Raw genomic sequence first — 18,399 nt, forward strand, 5'->3', positions numbered from 1 at the left:
AATTGCACATTCTGCTAGACACCCTTGGGAGCATCAGATCTTGCTCGGTGGAGGAGGCGAGGCCCCTGTGTGTGTGGGGGGGGTCTCATACACATTTTTAAGCCCTCATACTGAGCTTAACTTCTGAAGAAAGCTCCAGTGATGGGCAAGAGAAGGCCTTTTGTAGCTCATGCTTTGTCTGAACCCCTTCTTACAGCTGCGAAAGTAGAGAGGAGCTTGGAGGTTCAGTGCTTACATGAGTGTGGCTCCACAACATTTGCAGCCTGTCCTTAGACAAGAATTGAGCTATAGTGCTGCAGCAGAGGAGAGTCCCAAGAAATTGACTACCCAGACAATCTTAGCAATAACTACAGTACTGATGCTTGAATTCTGGTGGAGACCAGCCAGGTTTAATGTAGTCAGCACTACTATTGTGGAATTGTAAACTGCTTGCTGTTTTTGAGGGGGTAACTGAAGAAAGGAAGACAGAGCCTGTTGCTGTTTTAAAAACAGTTGTAAGCAACCATTAGATGTGCCATGTGCATTACAAGTAGGATGTGCTGCTGCTAAGCTGAGAAATGTGTTGCTTAAAAGGCAAAGGAAGAAATCCTGTTAGGAAAAAATGGTGTTGACCAAGTCTATAAACACTTTAAAACAATTTTGCATCAATGCCATCACACTTCACTAAAAACAGGTTTTGCAATATATCACATATTGCCCATGTATTTGGGACTGTCCTAGCAATAAATTATTTGCCCTTTTCTAGCTTGTAAAGACTCATAAGTCTAGACATTTCTACACATCTCCATCCAGGCCTACAAGAGAAGGCTTTGTTCAGCCATGCATTCTAGTATAAAACACTGGAGAACAGGCCGGGTGAGAGTCTCAGGGGGTGCATAGGTCTGAAGGGCCACATTCAGTTCTTGGGTTTGAGGTTCCCACCCCTGGTTTAGGGTAACTGGATCTAAAGAGCAATTATCTGTTCATATTTCTACCTTGCCCAGCATATTTAGTCTGGGTTTGAGTTCCCCTTTAAATTGGGATTAAGGTAAAGGTACCCCTGCCCGTACGGGCCAGTCTTGACAGACTCTAGGGTTGTGCGCCCATCTCACTCAAAGAGGCCGGGGGCCAGCGTTGTCCGAAGACACTTCTGGATCACGTGGCCAGCGTGACATCGCTGCTCTGGCGAGCCAGAGCTGCACACGGAAACGCCGTTTACCTTCCCGCCAGTAAGCGGTCCCTATTTATCTACTTGCACCCAGGAGTGCTTTCAAACTGCTAGGTTGGCAGGCGCTGGGACCGAACAACGGGAGCGCACCCCGCCGCGGGGATTTGAACCGCCGACCTTTCGATCGGCAAGCCCTAGGCGCTGAGGCTTTAACCCACAGCGCCTAATTGGGATTAGGTACACATATTTTTGCATTATGTGAATGTGCACAGGTAGATGCATTCTTTACACACTGGGCAAGGGATCTCTTGGCCTCCAAATGTTGCTGGACTACAACTTCCATCCCTAGTGATTGGCCATGCTGGCAGCTGTAACCTGTCATGGGAGCGGAGTTCAACAACAAACCACTAACCTGCATGTGTGGTGGCTTATGCAAAGGAATACCTGCTGAGTTTGCCCTCAAGTGCAGTCAATAGTGAGTTTGAACCAAAGCTGTCCGATAGATGTTTCCTGTGTCCACACATTACAATTTTAGGGAGTATACAGTAGGAGCGGATATGTTGACTTTAAATGCAAATTTTGTGTGTTTTGTGAGCTGATGCCTAAAAAACATACTTTATTTCAAACTTAAACAGAATTACAGCTGCCTTAAATATAGTTTCTTAAAAGATGGCTGCTGTCTTGAAAGTTATAACACTTCTTTAACATTTCCTGTACAGGTCTATCTGCTGAGCAGAACAGAGTGAGAATGAAGTGACAGGGACTGAGGTAGACTTCCCTGTATCACCTCAGGACTGCAGGCGGGGGACCACATTTTTAATTGATTCCTGCATTTAAAGAGTTCTGCATTTAAAAAGCTAGTGCAGCAAGGCTGAGGCTGAGCTTAACTTGCTTGCAGCGAGATTTTTATTATTTTTGCACAGGGGAATACTCAAGGGCATCTCCCATGATCCCCTCTACTGGCTCATTCTGCTGCAAGAGTAGTCAAGGTCTCTGTTTTATGTTAGGCGGCATGCAAAGTAAACATTTGAGAGATGCAGGATAAGAGCACCTCTATACTTACAGCAAAACATCCGTCGCAAAAGCTCTTCCCCTTCCTACTTCTTCTGAAGTTATCGTAGAAGACCAGAAACTATCATGCAAATGCGCACAAACCTGTTCCGCCAGTCAGAGAAAAGTCTGTTTCTGGTAACCTCCCCCTACCCCCCACAATCAATCCATTTGTGGCTTTAAGTGCAGAGCAGTAAGTACGGTAACCTCTGCTGCTGCTCTGCTCACTCCAGTAGAAGCAGGAAGATAGAGTCACGGATGTGGGTTAGGCATCGTTGCATGCAAGATCTGCAAAGCTGAAGACACTAAATCTTCAACCATGAATCCAGAAGAGCAAATCGTAACCTGGCTGATTTCTCTGGGGGCTTTAAATTCTCCCAAAATGATTATTGACGACCCTGTGCAGTTCCTGAAAACGTCTCTGAAAGATGGGGTCGTTCTGTGCAAACTGCTTCACCGTCTTCTTCCAGGATCTGTAGGGAAGGTAAGACCATGAAAGTTTATTCTGGGCTTTGTAGGAGAGGTACCATTTGGGAGTGATCCTATATATTTCCCAGTGCCCTGCTGCAAGGATGTGGCCATTGCTTTAAATCTGAACCCCTGGTTCTTTCCAACAAACTTTAATATTTGCAAGAAGAAAAGAAAGTTGATGATGATAGGCATGCAGTGGTTGCCTTACTCTGCTAGTATGGGAGCAACAACAGGCCTGCTACACTAAGACAACAAGCCCCAGACTGCATAGAAGCAGCCAATGCTTTGTCAACTGGGTTAAAGCTGCTGTCAGAATCAGCCACCAGAGTGACTAAGGTGTCTTGGCATAAAAAAAAATATGCTTTTCATAACAGCAGTTATGAAACTTTGCAATAGCCCTGTAAAGTAGGCTGGTGGTGGTGTTGTTATCTCCAAATTGCAGAAAGGAGGGTGGCAGTAATGCAGCTGAGAAAACAGTGGTTTGCCTATTTCTGTCTATTGATTTCATGGAAGGTGGTGATATGAGAATTTGAGACATAAGCATCTGCTTTATAACGGGTCACATTATTTCCTCGACCAGTAGCTTTCTGGGGCCTCTGGCAGAGACGGCTTTCCTAGTTCTGTTGCCTCTAACTGACTAGGCTGAGGGATCCCAAATGCAACTGATCCCTCCCTAGAACCCACTGATTGGACACAGCGGTGAACCCTGCTATGGAAGGAAATTGGCTTCTGGGAGGATTTCAGTAGGGGCAAATGTAAGGTTCTACACTTAGGTAAGGTGTTGGATTAAACCCTGTGGAGGCCCCTAGGCAGTTGAAATCTCGGGGGTCCCCTTCTTGTTGGCGTAACATGGAACTAAGAAAGCTTGATTGTAATTTTCTTTCAAGATCAAATCAATAATTATTTTGATCCATTGTTACAGGGCTCGTACAAGGCATGGGGCTTATTGACCAGTGTCTATTCTGCCCATTTGGTAATCTGGCACTGGTTAGACAGGAAGAACCAGTTGCACAGATCACCTGGCTTGTAAACAGTACATGTGAAAAGGAGCTGGGGATCTTAATAGACCAAAAGCTTCACATGAGTCAAGAGTGTGATGCAGCAGCAAAAAAACCTAATGCAGTTCTAGGCTGCATCAGCATGAGTATAGCATCCAGATCAAGATACTTCTCTATTCTGCATTGTCATACCACACCTGAAATCTTGACAAGCTGGAAAATGTGCAGAGGAGGGTGACCAAGATGATCAAGAGAAATCAAGATGATCTGGAAATCAAGCTTTATGAGAAGCAGTTGGGGGAAATTGGTATGTTTAGCCTGGAAAAGAGGAGACAGAGAGGAGAAAGGATAGCCATCTTCAAATATCTCAAGGGCTGTCACATGGAGGAGGGAGGAGCTTGCTTTCTCCTGCTCCAGAGGCTAGGACCCAAACCAATGGATTCAAGTTACAAAAGATTCAGTGAGAACTATCTGACAGTAAGAGCCATTGGTAGAACAGACACCCACAAAAGGTGATAGACTCTCCTTCAGTGGAGATTTTAAAGCAGAAATTGAGTTGGGATTCCTACATTGCAGGGGTGTAGACTGTGGGACCTTTGGGATCTTTTCCACTCTACAATTCTGTTATTCTATGAACTAGCCCCAGCTAGACATGTGAGAGTGCACTTTAAAGTTCCTGGCTGTACTTTTGCAGCCGTCTCTCTACCAGCCCTCATACCTGATGTTGCATATGATGATGACGTATAGGGGTTGGGCAAATCTTGTCAAATCCAGGTTCTGTCGATTTATCCTTCTTCCATTCTTGAGTTCTGTTCTCCACATTTCCATATCTGTTTGTAATGGTAAGAAATCCTTTTGAAGTCCGCCTGGAAATCTGCCGACTTTGTACTGTGGGTTTGTCCTAATAGACACACTTAATTACTTAATTCGTTCCGGAGGTCCGTACTTAACCTGAAACTGTTCTTAACCTGAAGCACCGCTTTAGCTAATGGGGCCTCCTGCTGCTGCTGTGCCGCCGCCTGATTTCTGTTCTCATCCTGAAGCAAAGTTCTTAACCTGAAGCACTATTTCTGGGTTAGTGGAGTCTGAAACCTGAAGCGTATGTAACCTGAAGCGTATGTAACCCGAGGTACCACTGTATAATGCATTTTTTGTATTTAATAAAATACAAACGCAAGAAATAAAAATTCATGAAATTCTGAAGCACATTTTACACCACTATGAGCAATGTGTACACATGGTTGTGTTTACGTTTCAGAAAGTGCAACTTAGGTAGGTTCACCTTTAGACATGAACTGAATTAAGATTTATTCACTGTTCCTAGCTGTGTGTGGCCCAGATAGAGATAGGTGAACAGGCTCCCAGAGCAAATTGGGACTCCTACGGGACCAAATGCGGCTCATGGCTGGAGGTTCCCACTGCTGGTGGAGACAATATTGAGGCAGGTGGACCTCTGGTCTTGAAGCTTCATAAGTTATTGATCTGTATTGATTGCTTCCTGTCCTGGTTTTACCCTTTTAAGGGCTATGGACAAGGTTACCCGAAGGCCTGCTTACCTCCATATGAATCTGGCCAGGCACCAAAATCTTTCCATGGAGGTTGTCCTTTGTGTTTTCCAGATAGGGACTATTGCTCTATGGCAGAGGATTCCTCCCCCCCCCCCATGTATATTGTTAACTTATTTTCATAACGTGTAAGAAGCAATAATCAACAAAATACACAGCCACACTATTATCTCTTTGAATGGCACACTGTGAGAAGTTGTGCACATTTACTGAAATCACCTTAAGGAATCAAAGAATGATTGGAAGGGATCCTGAGGGTTATCTAATCCACTCCCCAACCCCGTGCCCAACACAGGGCTCAAAACCATGACCCTGTAGAGCAGGGGTGTCAAACTCAAATTCATCGGGGGCCGCATCAGCAGTTTGATCACCCTCAAAGGGCCGGTTGTATCTGTAGGACTATGTGTCCACTCTTTATTATCATAAATTATTGTCACTGCATTCAATTATTGATAATAATAAACAGCATCATGAAGCAAAAATATTTCCTGTTTGAAAACAAATATATTTACATCACTAAATTCTGAGCACATTAATTCTACATGATATATTGTCAAATTATTATAATGGCCACAGATCTTCAAATTCTAAAAACAAAACTTTGATCCCATGCAAGAAAACAAGGTTAGGGCAACTTTAAAACAATTTTAATGTCCAGTCGTTAAAAATATAGCAAAACAGGAAGGGGATGCACAAAACTAATAATTAAAATGGGGGGAGGGAATGGAAAACCTTAGCATCATGGGTGTAGCCAAGGGGGGCAGAGGGGTAGCTGCCCGTCTCTAAATCAATAAAAATCATTCCCTCACTTTCCTCCGCCATGAATACGGAGAACTTCGTGGCCAGCGAGAGGCTCGTGACGCGGCCTACGTGCGGCAGGGGTCGCAGGGGCGCCGCGCGCATGAGCTCCGCTTGCGGGCCTTACTGGAGCAGATAAAAAGCTGGGCTCGTCATTTCTTTCCCCGCTGAGGGAAAGCGGGAGTGGGGGCGTTGCTTCGTCTCCAGAGGCTCCGCCCACCCGCCTGCCTGCTTTTCAGGCCGCGCATGTGCTGAAGAGGCGGCTTTCTTGTGTAAAAAAAAAAGAAGTGAAAATAAAAGGTGAAGGCTGGCGGCCGGCGGCGGCTACACGGGCCACATGACGAGGTCTGGCGGGCCGGATTTGGCCCGCGGGCCTTGTGTTTGACACCCGTGCTGTAGAGTCTTATGCTGTATTGGCTGAGCTATTGCAGAGACAGATCCCTCCGTAGATCACCATGCATTGATTGTGGATGTAATGCATGGCCAGATCCATTTGCATGTGTAATGAAAAGCAATACCAATTGGTGGCTCTATGGCAGAACTGACGCTTTGCATGCAGGAGGTCTTGATGTGGTAGCAAGTGATGTGATGGGCAAATTCCTGGCCTGGTAAAAGGCAGCTGCCTATGCCTTGCAGTGGCACCGCCAGGGCAAGACTTTGGAGCGGAGTCATTGAGGTCACTCTTCTGCAGAATGAGCAGGAAGTATCCTCCATGCAGCAGGACTGGTGGCTTGCCACATTTTGGAGTTATGCACATTGCCATCCAAGAAGGAGTCCTCCATAAGGCCCCCCTTATGTCCAAAGCCTAAAATTATCTCACTGCACTGCTCTGTCTTGCCGGTATGTTTGCAACCATATGGCTCAAAAGCTCTAAGGGATTCCAATGACCCAAAGGGCCTTGTGCACACAGAGAGACACCTGGGTTCTCTTCTACGAGTCATTTGTCATTTTGTGCAGCCCTCAAAACACTTTTGTGACTGACTGTGGCTTAGGGCCCTCGTATTTACGGGACCGCCTCCTGCTCTCTCCTGCAAAGGACCTTAAGGTCCATATAGTTTAGAGGTCCCGGGCCCTAAGGAAGTCAGGCTATCCTCCACCAGGGCCAGGGCCTTCTCGGTGATGGCTCCGACCTGGTGGAATGCTCTGTCCCATGAGACCAGGGCCCTGCAGGATTTAACCTCCTTCCATCGGGCCCATAAGACGGAGCTATTCCGCCTGGCCTTTAATTTGAATTCAGCCTGATCTTTTATTTCCCTTCTCTTCCCTCCCCCTCCCCTTTTATGAAGATTACCTGCTCTGAGACCCCACAGCTAATTCTCCCCTGGCCTCCTCGCTGGCCCAAGTTGGACAAATTCAGCCAGCTAGCCCTGGGGATTATCTAATGCTTATTAGATGGATTTACCCTAAATTGATTTCTGAACTTTGAATTTTATTGTTATTCATGTTTTTATACTGTATTTTATGCTGCTTTTACATTTAAGTGTTTTAAATTTGTTGTTAGCCTCCCTGAGCCTGGTTTTTGAACCGGGAAGGGCGGGGTATAAAAAAAAATATTATTATTATTATTATTATTGATGCAATCAAGTCGATTGTGATCGTAACAGTGCAATCCTCAACAGCGATCCCACTCAATGGAATCTACTTTCCAGTAGGTGGGTGTCATTAGGACTGCAGCCTAAGCACCCTTAAAAACATGAGACCCTATGCATGTTTGTTTGGACATACTTCCCACTGTATTCAGTGGGGCTTACTGGTTTGAAAAGTCAGAAGGGTCATGGCTGGTCCTGCAGTCGGGGTACCCAAACCCATTTTTAAAGAAAATGATTGTGGTCCATTTAACAGCAGCCCTCTCCCTGCAGAGGCTAGTGCTGCAGAAATGAATCCAAGAGGCAGGGAGCTTGAGGGAAGGAATAGATCAGGGTGGGTAATCAGATATATTTTTCTTAATACACATCCTGTTTTCCTGTTTTCACCAGCTGTGTCACTAAGTATACTGTCAAGGCAATTTTGCAAAGCACCTGGCTTTGCAGCCTTATCTCCTTCTGCATCCCAGGGCAACTGCGTAGGATGATTAACATGAATGAAAAGATGAGCTGTTGCTGGCTGGTAGGTAGGCGCTGGGTGCTATCAGATCTCCAAGTGTCTCCAGTTTCCAGGGACAATCCAGATTTACAGAAGCCTTCCCGGTTTCTGATTTGATCACGGAATGTCCTGCTTTTTCTTAGGAAGTCCCTATTTGCATCAGATAAATATATTGGAGGGTATGGTAAAGGTAAAGGGACCCCTGACCATTAGGTCCAGTTGTGAACGACTCTGGGGTTGCGGCGCTCATCTCGCTTTATTGGCCGAGGGAGCCGGCGTGCAGCTTCCGGGTCATGTGGCCAGCAGGACTAAGCCACTTCTGGCGAACCAGAGCAGCACATGGAAACATGGTTTACCTTTCCGCCGCAGTGGTACCTATTTATCTACTTGCACTTTGACGTGCTTTTGAACTGCTAGGTCAGCAGGAGCAGGGACAGAGCAACAGGAGCTCACCCCGTTGCAGGGATTCGAACTGGTGACCTTTTGATCGGCAAGCCCTACAGGGTATGGTGGGACATCCCTATTTTCATTAGAGAAATGTTGGAAGGTATGGTAGGATGTCCCTATTTTCATCGAAGAAATGTTGGAGGCTATGTATTTTTTGCACATGATCCGTGTCACTGGCATATCAGAGGGTCAAGGACATCTTCTATAGAACTGCAGCATGCAGAGGTCTAACAGACACCACCTATGTGGCACAGGTAAAGTCTTTCAGCAGCTGTAATGTTTGGAAATGCAGCAGTTCAGATGGCAGTGGGGAAACAAGGCAATGAGATTGGAGTTTGGTGGAGAATAGCACATATAGCAGCAGCCTAAGCAACATTAGAGTTTAAACACTCACAAGCCCCCCTCCCTATTCCAGCTGTACAGGAGGATCTGTGGGTCGCAGTCTCAATCAGCAATATTTGGAAAGGCAAAATGGAAAGAACTTGGCAGGAAAGAGGAAACAGCAGTGCAATAAAAGACGGTTAGCAAGATGGGATAGTAAATATTCACCCACCCAGCCTGTCCTTGGCTGTTGCCTTCCAAGTTCCTCCCTGTTCTCCAAAAAAGGGAACCTTTTAGCTGCAAAATCACTCTGATTGGCTAAATGTATACCTCAAGGGCAGGCCTGTATACTTGAGAAATGCCCCATAAAAGGATGTGAGGGTCTGGGGCGGGACAGAAACTTTCAAGGTAGTGGTTGGTTGATCAGCATCCTAGACAATTTTGTTGTTGTCATGGAAGGAAGCTCAAGAGCAGGGCTGTGTGTGTGTGTGTGTGTGTGCGTGCAGCTCAGAGATATGGCATCGGTTTTGCATGCAGAAAGTCCCAGGTTCAACCCCTGGCATCTTCAGATAGGGCTGGGAATGTCTGCTGCCTGAAAACCTGCACAGCTGCTGCCAGCCAGTGTAGACAACACTGAGCTGGGTGGACCAAAGGTCTGCTTCAATATCAGGCAGCTTCCTATGTTCCTAGCTGAGAGGAAAGCCCAATTATATTGCACAATTAGTTTGAAACTGTATTTAATGTTGTACTTGTAAATTGCTGCAACCAGCCCTGAGACCTCATGGTGGAGGGTGGGTAAGAAATCAAATTAACTGCAAGAAATAATAATTACAAATTCTGCACTCTGGTGACCTAAAGCAGGATTCTGGATATGTGTGGTTTCCTCTTTATCTGTCACACTGACTCAGAAAACCGTTACTATTTTACTGCTTCTGTTAATTCTGATTGTCTTCCAAAGCAACTACTCTATTCCAAACTTAAAAATGGAAAGCATAATGCTGGTGGTCAACAAAAGAGGTTTAAAGATTGTCTCAAGACAAATCTAAAAAACTGTAGTATAAACACTGACAACTGGGAAGCACTGGTGCTCCAGTTGGAGAACAGCCTTTACCAAAGGCACTCAAACTCAGGACGCAAGGGAGAAACGTGCTAGGAGGAAGGCACGCTTGGCAAATCCACACCGTGATCAGCTCCCGCCTGGAAACCAATGTCCCCACTGTGGAAGGACGTGTGGATCCAGAATTGGCCTCCACAGTCACTTACAGACTCATTGTTAAAACCGTGTTTATGGATGACAATCTTACTCAGCTACGAGTGATTGCCAAAGAAGAAGAAAGAAGAAGAAGTGTGTGTGTGTGTAAGGCAGGCAGGCAGGCAGGCTGCAGGCTGCTGCAGGACACAGCCCTATCCCCCACCCCTCTAAGCAATGGAGCTATTATTAAGCAATGCCTGTGGCTTCTGAGATTTCGCCATGTCTTGCTTGCAAGCATACCTTTGCAGCCTCGAGGCTGCTGCTGCTGCCCAGAGCCTTGCTGTGGGGACTGTGCTTTTCTTCACTTTAGCAGCAAACTCATGGTCCTAATGCACATGTCCCAGGTTCAGTCCTCAACAGGTAGGACTGGAAAAACACTCCTGCAGGGCTGGCCCTACCATTGGGTAGAGTGAGGCAACTGCAGGTGCTGCAGTAGAACACAATTGTCTTCTATTTGAGGACGAACCTGCTTCCCCCCAGGGGAACATGCAACATGACGAATGAAGCAACAGCAACAACCAAAAAGTACAAAACCAATGTACTAAATAGCTTTAGGAAACAGCAACACCAGCAGCTAAAAAAGGAAAGTGTTCAAATGCTTTTTAAGACCTGGGTAAATAGAAAGGGTGGTCACCCAGCACATTGGGAGCTGACATCAGGCATATTCTCCTCCAAAAAATGCTTCACAAGAAATCTCTATGTGGGACAAGAAGCTACAGTTAGAACTGGATATGGAACAACTAATTGGTTCAAAATTGGGAAAGGAGTACGACAAGGCTGTATATTGTCTCCGTGCTTATTTAACTTATATGCAGAATTCATCATGCGAAAGGCTGGGCTGGATGAATCCCTAGCCAGAATTAAGATTGCCGGAAGAAATATCAACAACCTCAGATATGCAGATGACACAACCTTGATGGCAGAAAGTGAGGAGGAATTAAAGAACCTTTTAATGAGGGTGAAAGAGGATAGCGCAAAATATGGTCTGAAGCTCAACATCAAAAAAACGAAGATCATGGCAACTGGTCCCATCACCTCCTGGCAAATAGAAGGGGAAGAAATAGAGACAGTGAGAGGTTTTACTTTCTTGGGCTCCATGATCACTGCAGATGGTGACAGCAGTCACGAAATTAAAAGACGCCTGCTCCTTGGGAGAAAGGCGATGGCAAACCTAGACAGTGTCTTAAAAAGCAGAGACATCACCTTGCCAACAAAGGTCCGTATAGTTAAAGCCATGGTTTTCCCAGTAGTGATGTATGGAAGTGAGAGCTGGACCATAAAGAAGGCTGATTGCCGAAGTATTGATGCTTTTGAATTATGGTGCTGGAGGATACTCTTGAGAGTCCCATGGACTGCAAGAAGATCAAACCTCTCCATTCTGAAGGAAATCAGCCCTGAGTGCTCACTGGAAGGACAGATCCTGAAGCTGAGGCTCCAAGACTTTGGCCACCTCATGAGAAGAGAAGACTCACTGGAAAAGACCCTGATGTTGGGAAAGATGGAGGGCACAAGGAGAAGGGGACGACAGAGGACAAGATGGTGGGACAGTGTTCTCGAAGCTACAAACATGAGTCTGACCAAACTGCGGGAAGACAGGAGTGCCTGGCGTGCTCTGGTCCATGGGGTCACGAAGAGGCGGACACGACTAAACAACAACAAAACAGGGAATCATAGCTGACCTCCAATGGTTTAGTGACCACTTCTGGGTTCCTTTTAGAGCAGGAGTGATAACATCATCTGCTGGTGTATCAATCAGGATAATTGGCTGATCTTCCTTGCTCTGGCAAGAGAATGGGACGATAATGAGACTTCCAAGTTTGTTTTTGGGAGATTGGAGCAGACAAACTCAGAATGCAAGGAGAGAAGTCTGGATCCTAAATTCCATTGTCTTTAATGGCGTTCCTACTTCACACCAGCATTTTAAAGGATAGCACTTTGTTGCTGATTGTTTGCATTCCCAATCAAAAGCTAAAAGTGGCATTTTGTTAAAGCTCAAGGTGTTTGAAAACTGAACTTACTGGGTGTTAGGAACAAGCACCCAGGAGTTCAGTGAAGGTTACTCCCAGGCAGTTCTGATATGATTTCAGTCATGCGGATCCTTATAAATTGGGGGCTATGTACTTATATGCGGTGTTTATGAGGGTAGCAATAGACTAAGGCAACCAGCGGCATTTTTGGACTTTCCTTGGAAGAATGGCTATGGGAGGTGGGCATCACGAGGACCTCCTGTATTTCAAAATTTACTACTTCACCCCTCTCCGCTCACCATGCAGCTACTCTCTGATGGTCTGCCTCAGTGAAAGGGCTTCTGACAATCATTCAAAGCACATTCTTTCCTTCAAAGAATTCTGGGCATTATAGTTTGTTAACTGCTGAGAATGGTAACTCTGTAAGTGCAAAACTACAGTGCCCATAATTTTCGGGGGCGGGGGGAGGATGTGCTTCAAATGTTCTGTGAAGGATATAGTTTGTACACAGTCTTTGTACATGAGAAAAATATCTAACCGACCCTTCAAGTCTTTTTTTAAAAAATAATTCAGGAACAGAATAAAAGAACAATTTAAAATAGGCCCACAATATACAAAAAAGAGCAGCAATCATCTAGCATATTCATGTGAGAACAAGGGCTTTTCTGATATCTGGATCTCTGTGACCTTAAAAGTCTTTCAAGGTTAAAAAACAGCGCATGTATACCGTATTCCATGCTTTTGGTCTCCTTCAACAATCTAGCTACAGTACATCTTGTGGTTCAGCATAAAAAAACCCACAACGTGTTGCATCAATCTGAATGTCAGACTAAGACCTGGGAGTCCAGGGTTCAAATCCCCACTTGGTCAAGAAGTTCATTGGGTGACCTTCGGCCAATCACTGTCTCTCCCAGCTGCTCTGGGTAGGTTCCAACAAATTAAAAACTTTAAGCACAGTAAACATCAAATATTAAAAAAATTCCCTACACAGGGAAGGGCTGCCTTCAGGTGTCTTATGAAAGTCAGGTAGTTGTTTATCTCTGTGACATCTGGTGGGATGTCCGAATCGGATTTAAGGCGGTACGGGTGGTCCCTCCACACAGGGCACCAAGCCAAGGGGTGCAAAATGATGATAGTGATAAAAAAACCCTATATTTAAATGGGGACCTACTGAGAAGATCCATTTTAAAAAGCAACAGTACCAAAAGGAATCATCGGGAAAATATTTAGGGATGGTGCCAAGTTTTGCCCTTGCTCAGGGCACCATATTACCCAAGTCTGCCCCTGCCTTAACCTACCTCTTAGGGTTGTTGTGTGGCTATAATGTGGGTGGGGGAAACCATGGTGGGGGGAACCAACATACAAATAAATAAATAAATAAATAAATAAGCACTGCCGAAGGCATCTTCAAGGACAACTGGCACTGTATAGGTGCCTCGTAACACGCCTTCCACATTTATAAGTACCGGTAATTGATATTTTAGTGTGGCAGCACCTGCACGTTTGGAACTACCTGCCTATTCACCTCAGGCAAACACCTTCACTGTGAAGTGGCATATAAATTTCGAAAAGAAAGACAGCCCCACAAATCATGCCTCCCAGAGTTGCAGAGGGAGCGCCTCTGTTTGCCCCCTCCCCTAATTACTAATTAAACTCGCAACTATTTCTTGGGGTTCTTTTCTCTCTCCCCCTTCCCCATCTCTTGGTCCACCCGTTTCTGAAAGGATCCGGCTGCAATTTGGGCAGGAGGAGGGGAGATCTTCAGGGGCCATCAGTGTCACCCTCTGACGTTCAGAGCAGGGATGTGAGCTTGTCGCTTTCTGGTTCGCTCGCTCTGTTGCCTGTTTGTTCTTCCTGGGCTGACAGCTTGCCTCCCTCCCTCCTTTCTACCGCCCGCCACCCACGCCGCACTCCACCTTCTTCTGCAAAATCCATCCAGCAGCAAGCTTGCCTTATTGCCAACAAGCGGTCTAACATCTTCTATGGCTTTGCTGCTGAGAAGGAGCTGCGAAGGGCTTGTAATCTCTTTCTCGCTGCTCCTATAGGTGATGTTTTCCCCCTAACCTTTTGCAAAAAAATTTCTCTCTTTAGTTTTGCCGGGAGCCCAGGACAGAAGCCGACTGCATTGGCAACATCGAGGAGTTCCTAAACGGGTGTGCTGCACTTAAAGTCGAGGTAAGTGCCAACCCTTTGTAGCTGCCTCATACCACGGCCACATTCACGCCACGCATTTAAAGCGCCACGATACCACTTTAAACAGTCACGGTTCCCCGCCCCCGCCCCAATAATTCTGGGAGCTGCAATTTGTTGAGGGGAGCTGAGAGTTGTCAGGACTGCTCCCCTCCCAGACCTACAAATCTTAGAGTGATTTAACAGTCAACCCCTCTTCAGAGGGAGCTGTGGAAATTGCAGTTTTGCAGGGGGAATGGGGTTTCTTAACATCTCTCAACACCCTTAGCAAAGTACAGTTCCCATAGTTATTTGTGGGGAAGCCAAGGCTGTTTGAAGTGGTATCATAGGGCTTTAACTGTGTTGTATGAATGTGGCCCAAGTTAGGTTGTTAGTACCACTGCTTGAAGAAATTATGATTAATGATGTTCACTGAATCATCTCTGAATTACAGCTGAAAGTATCTCCCATAACTGTCGATGGAAAGGAATGTGATTTAAGTTCATTTTGGGGCAGAAGGATTTCTTATTCAAGTTTGTTCTCTTACACCTCGATAGCTCAGTTGGTTGGGCTGTGGTGCTGATAATGTCAAGGCTGCGGGTTCGACCCCCCTATGGGACAGCTGCATATTCCTGCACAGCGGGGGCGGAGGGGGGTTGGAGTAGGTGATCTACACTTCTGTGTGTTGTGGGGTGTTTTGGCTGGTTTTTTTTACACTTTAGACTCTTTAGGCCTTTAAGTTTAAAGATCACAATAGCTGAAGCAAATCAACAAAATAATTTACATTCCAGTGGTTTTTTTGGTTTATGTTTTCTTAGCATGCTGGTGTTTAAAACATTGAGAGCTTTTATAGTGTGGTTTGAGAACAAGGTATTGCAAGGCCTGCCTGCTCCTGGATCATAGTATCATAGAGTTAGAAGGGACCCCAAGGGTCAGCAAACTTTTTCAGCTGGGGGCCAGTCTATTGTCCCTCAGACCTTTTGGGGGGCTGGACTATATTTTGGAAAAAAGAAGAAGAATGAATTCCTACGCCCCACAAATAACCCAGAGATGCATTTTAAATAAAAGCACACATTCTACTCCTGAAAAAACACCAGGCAGACCCCACAAATAACTCAGAGGTGCATTGTAAAGAAAAGCACACATTCTACTCATGTAAAAACACGCTGATTCCCGGACCATCTGCGGGCTGGATTTAGAAGGCAATTGGGCCAGATCCGGCCCCCGGGCCTTAGTTTGCCTACCCATGATCTAGTCCAACCCCCTGCAACACAGGAATCTCAGCTAAAGCATCCATGACAGATGACCATCCAACCTCTGCTTAGAAACCTCCACAGAAGGAGAGTCCTCAACCTCCCAAGCAGCTCCTGAACAGCTCTTACTGTCAGAAAGTTCTTCCTCATGTTTAGTCAGAATGTCTTTTCATGCAACTTGAAGCCATTGGTTCAAGTCCTACCCTCCAGAGCAGGAGAAAGCAAACTTGTTCCCTCTTCAATGTGACAGCCCTTCATATATTTGAAGATGGCTATTATATCTCCTCTCAGTGTCCTCTTTGCCAGGCTAAACATACCCAGCTCCTGCAACTGTTCCTCATAAGGCTTAGTTTCCAGACTCTTGATCATCTTGGTTGCCCTCCTTTACACTTGTTCCCCACTCCCCCGCCCCCACTCTCAGAGATCATCTGAGTACGGTCCTCTGAAAACTATTGACTTCTGTGGTTCAGCTTGTGGGCACCAAAAAATGGACCTTCTCTTTAGTGCAGAACAGTCAGTGGACTACAAGTCCCATAAGTCCCAGCCAATGACAGTAATAATGGGAGCTGTAGTCCGTCATCATTTGGAGGGCCAAAGTATGGGCAGAATTTGGTCTTCCAAATTTCAGCGGTGTCCTGTGTGAGGCCAAAATTCTGCTCAATTCACGATGTCATAGTTGTACCAACCTACGTCGCTCCCTAGGCTTGGCACCCAGTGCAGCAGAACTGGTCATGTTATCCTAAATCTGCCTCTGTCAGCAGGTCCCTCACCTGCACTTGAGGGGCACTGCATGTTTTGAATACCTAGCTCTGTCAATATTTACAGCCTTCTAGCACAAGACAGAAATATTTTTCTTAAGGGGAAAAAAGGGATTGAATTCCTGTTTCTTGCCACGGTTTTAATCTCCAGCTGCTATTGAAGATTTATTTGGTTTTCTGTTTCTGTGGCTTTGTACTAGTTCTGTGATGAGTTGTTTTAAAATGCATATTTTGTTTGATTTCTGATCCTTATTTGGGCTTTTTCCTGGGTTGGGGTTGGGGTGGGGAGTTGTCTTCTACCTCCGCTTTCAGAAGCTTTATCTGTTTGGCCACTATGAGAAAAGGACGCTGGACTAGATGGGCTCTAGTTGTTGTTCTCTAGTGGCAGGATATAAATCTATAATGTACATAGCTAAGACAGTAAAAGTATGAGACTCTCAATCTCAGGGTTGTGGGTTCGAGCCTCAAGTTGGACAGAAAGATTCCTGCATTGCAGGGGGTTGGACTGGATGACCTCCGGGGTCCTTCCCAACTCTGATTCTATGTCCCTCAATTGTCATTTTGCTGCGGCACCACACTGAGCTAAGCCATGGCTTGGCTTAGTGTAGCTGCAGAGAACATTTTCCAGCTCAAGGGCTGCATTTCATCCTGGCCACATCTTCCATGGCTGCAATGGAGCCAGAGGCAAAAGAGAGATTTCACTGAGATTTGACAAGGCAAGTGGGAGGGATGCTCTGTGTGTGAGAACCCCATGGTTCAAAATAATGTTGCACACCACCCCAGTCTCCGAGCACTGCAAGATTCTAGGGGTTCCAGGCACTCACAAGGGGTTTGTGATTCCTTTTGGAAATGTGGGACAGCAGAGACTGTGGTGTTTTTATGATAGATGGTTTGTTTACACATATATACACATATCTTTTGATGGAGGGGCTCACAGCATTAACATCCCAAAAGGGTCTTGCTTCTCCGATAGCCACAACCTTGGATTCCAGCAGAAATCCAACAGTGCTCTCCGGCTCTCTGCTTACTCCTTTTTGTGCTTCTAGCTCACAGCACAGCAAACTGCCCTCAAACTCAGGGTTTGTCCTTCTCACTATGTAAGAGCTGGAGGAGGGCCCCCACCCATTTTGCATCTGGCACAGAGACCCATTTCCTTTGTTCTCTTAGTGGCCTGTCACCCGGGCAATCGGATGAACACAGGAAGCTAGCCTGATTTATGAAACTTTTAACTCTTGCTGGATCCACAGATTAGAATTGTCTGACCTGCAACTTAACACCCCATGCCTTGATTAAATTCTAACACTTGCCAGATCCAGGGATTAAAGGAGTTGGCACCCACAAACTCATAACAATAGATTCTGATGCTGAGTTGTAGCACAAATTATGCCCTTCTTTTGAGTCAAGCTACACAGGGTCCAGAATCAAAGGCACCACTTTTCACAGATGTGTTGTTGCAACATTGCAAAGATGTTGTTTCCAACATCTTGGGAAATGCTAGTCTTGCTGGGTTTAGGGGGGGGGGAGCCTCAGGCCCAGGGGCTCCAATGTCTCCTTCCGGGCCCCAGTATCTTTCAATGTCTCCTTCTGGGTCCCTTTAGGATTCTTCTCAGGTCACACCCCCTTACTGGCCTTGCTATGCACCCTCCTGGAGACCTTGCCTGGCCTGGAACATGTTCTTGGAAACTCTAATGATGCCCCTTGCTTGCATGGGTGGAGGATGGAGAGGGGCATCTGTGAGTGTGTGAACTAGCCTGCTTTGCAAAGGTAAAAAATTAGCATTTGTTGCTCTGTCCACTTTGGTCTTTGGCCCTGACCAGCACTAGCATGCAACCCCAGGAAGTTTGCCTGGAAGGGAATTGGGTTTTTTTGGGTTTTTTTAAAAGGTACCAGCAGGACAGCAGCAGGAGAAAGAGAGAGAGGAGAAGGAAGAAAATAATAGAAAAAGAAGTTAGTTGTAGCTACATATGGCAACTCCCACCAAGTGCCATATGTGGGGGAACAGTTAATTCTTCTAACAAGAGGTGGGGATGCGAGAAGTGGAAATGCTGTTTCGCAGCCTAATGTGACTGTCACTGAGGCAGAATTGCTTCTGAATATCCCTTGATTTCTGCGCCACAGCAG

At 45.9% G+C, this 18,399-nt stretch overlaps 1 protein-coding gene across 2 annotated transcripts in view; it reads left to right on the forward strand.

Moving 5' to 3' along the window:
- The first annotated feature begins 2,432 nt into the window (after window positions 1-2,432).
- Window positions 2,433-18,399, forward strand: part of ARHGEF6 (Rac/Cdc42 guanine nucleotide exchange factor 6) — a 74,632-nt gene continuing 58,665 nt past the window's right edge. Inside the window, exons 1-2 of one of the 2 annotated variants that reach the window (XR_014506968.1) lie at window positions 2,433-2,681; window positions 14,190-14,273. Coding sequence is in view for 1 of the 2 variants with exons in the window: in XM_083422465.1 (XP_083278591.1) it covers window positions 2,517-2,681; window positions 14,190-14,273 (249 nt within the window). In the remaining variant the exon portion in view is untranslated. The remainder of the gene's footprint in view (window positions 2,682-14,189; window positions 14,274-18,399) is intronic. The other variant, XM_083422465.1, reaches the window with a different exon arrangement.

The sequence above is a fragment of the Podarcis tiliguerta genome (assembly GCF_965153285.1).
Source record: "Podarcis tiliguerta genome assembly, chromosome: Z".
Classification (NCBI taxonomy): domain Eukaryota; kingdom Metazoa; phylum Chordata; class Lepidosauria; order Squamata; family Lacertidae; genus Podarcis; species Podarcis tiliguerta.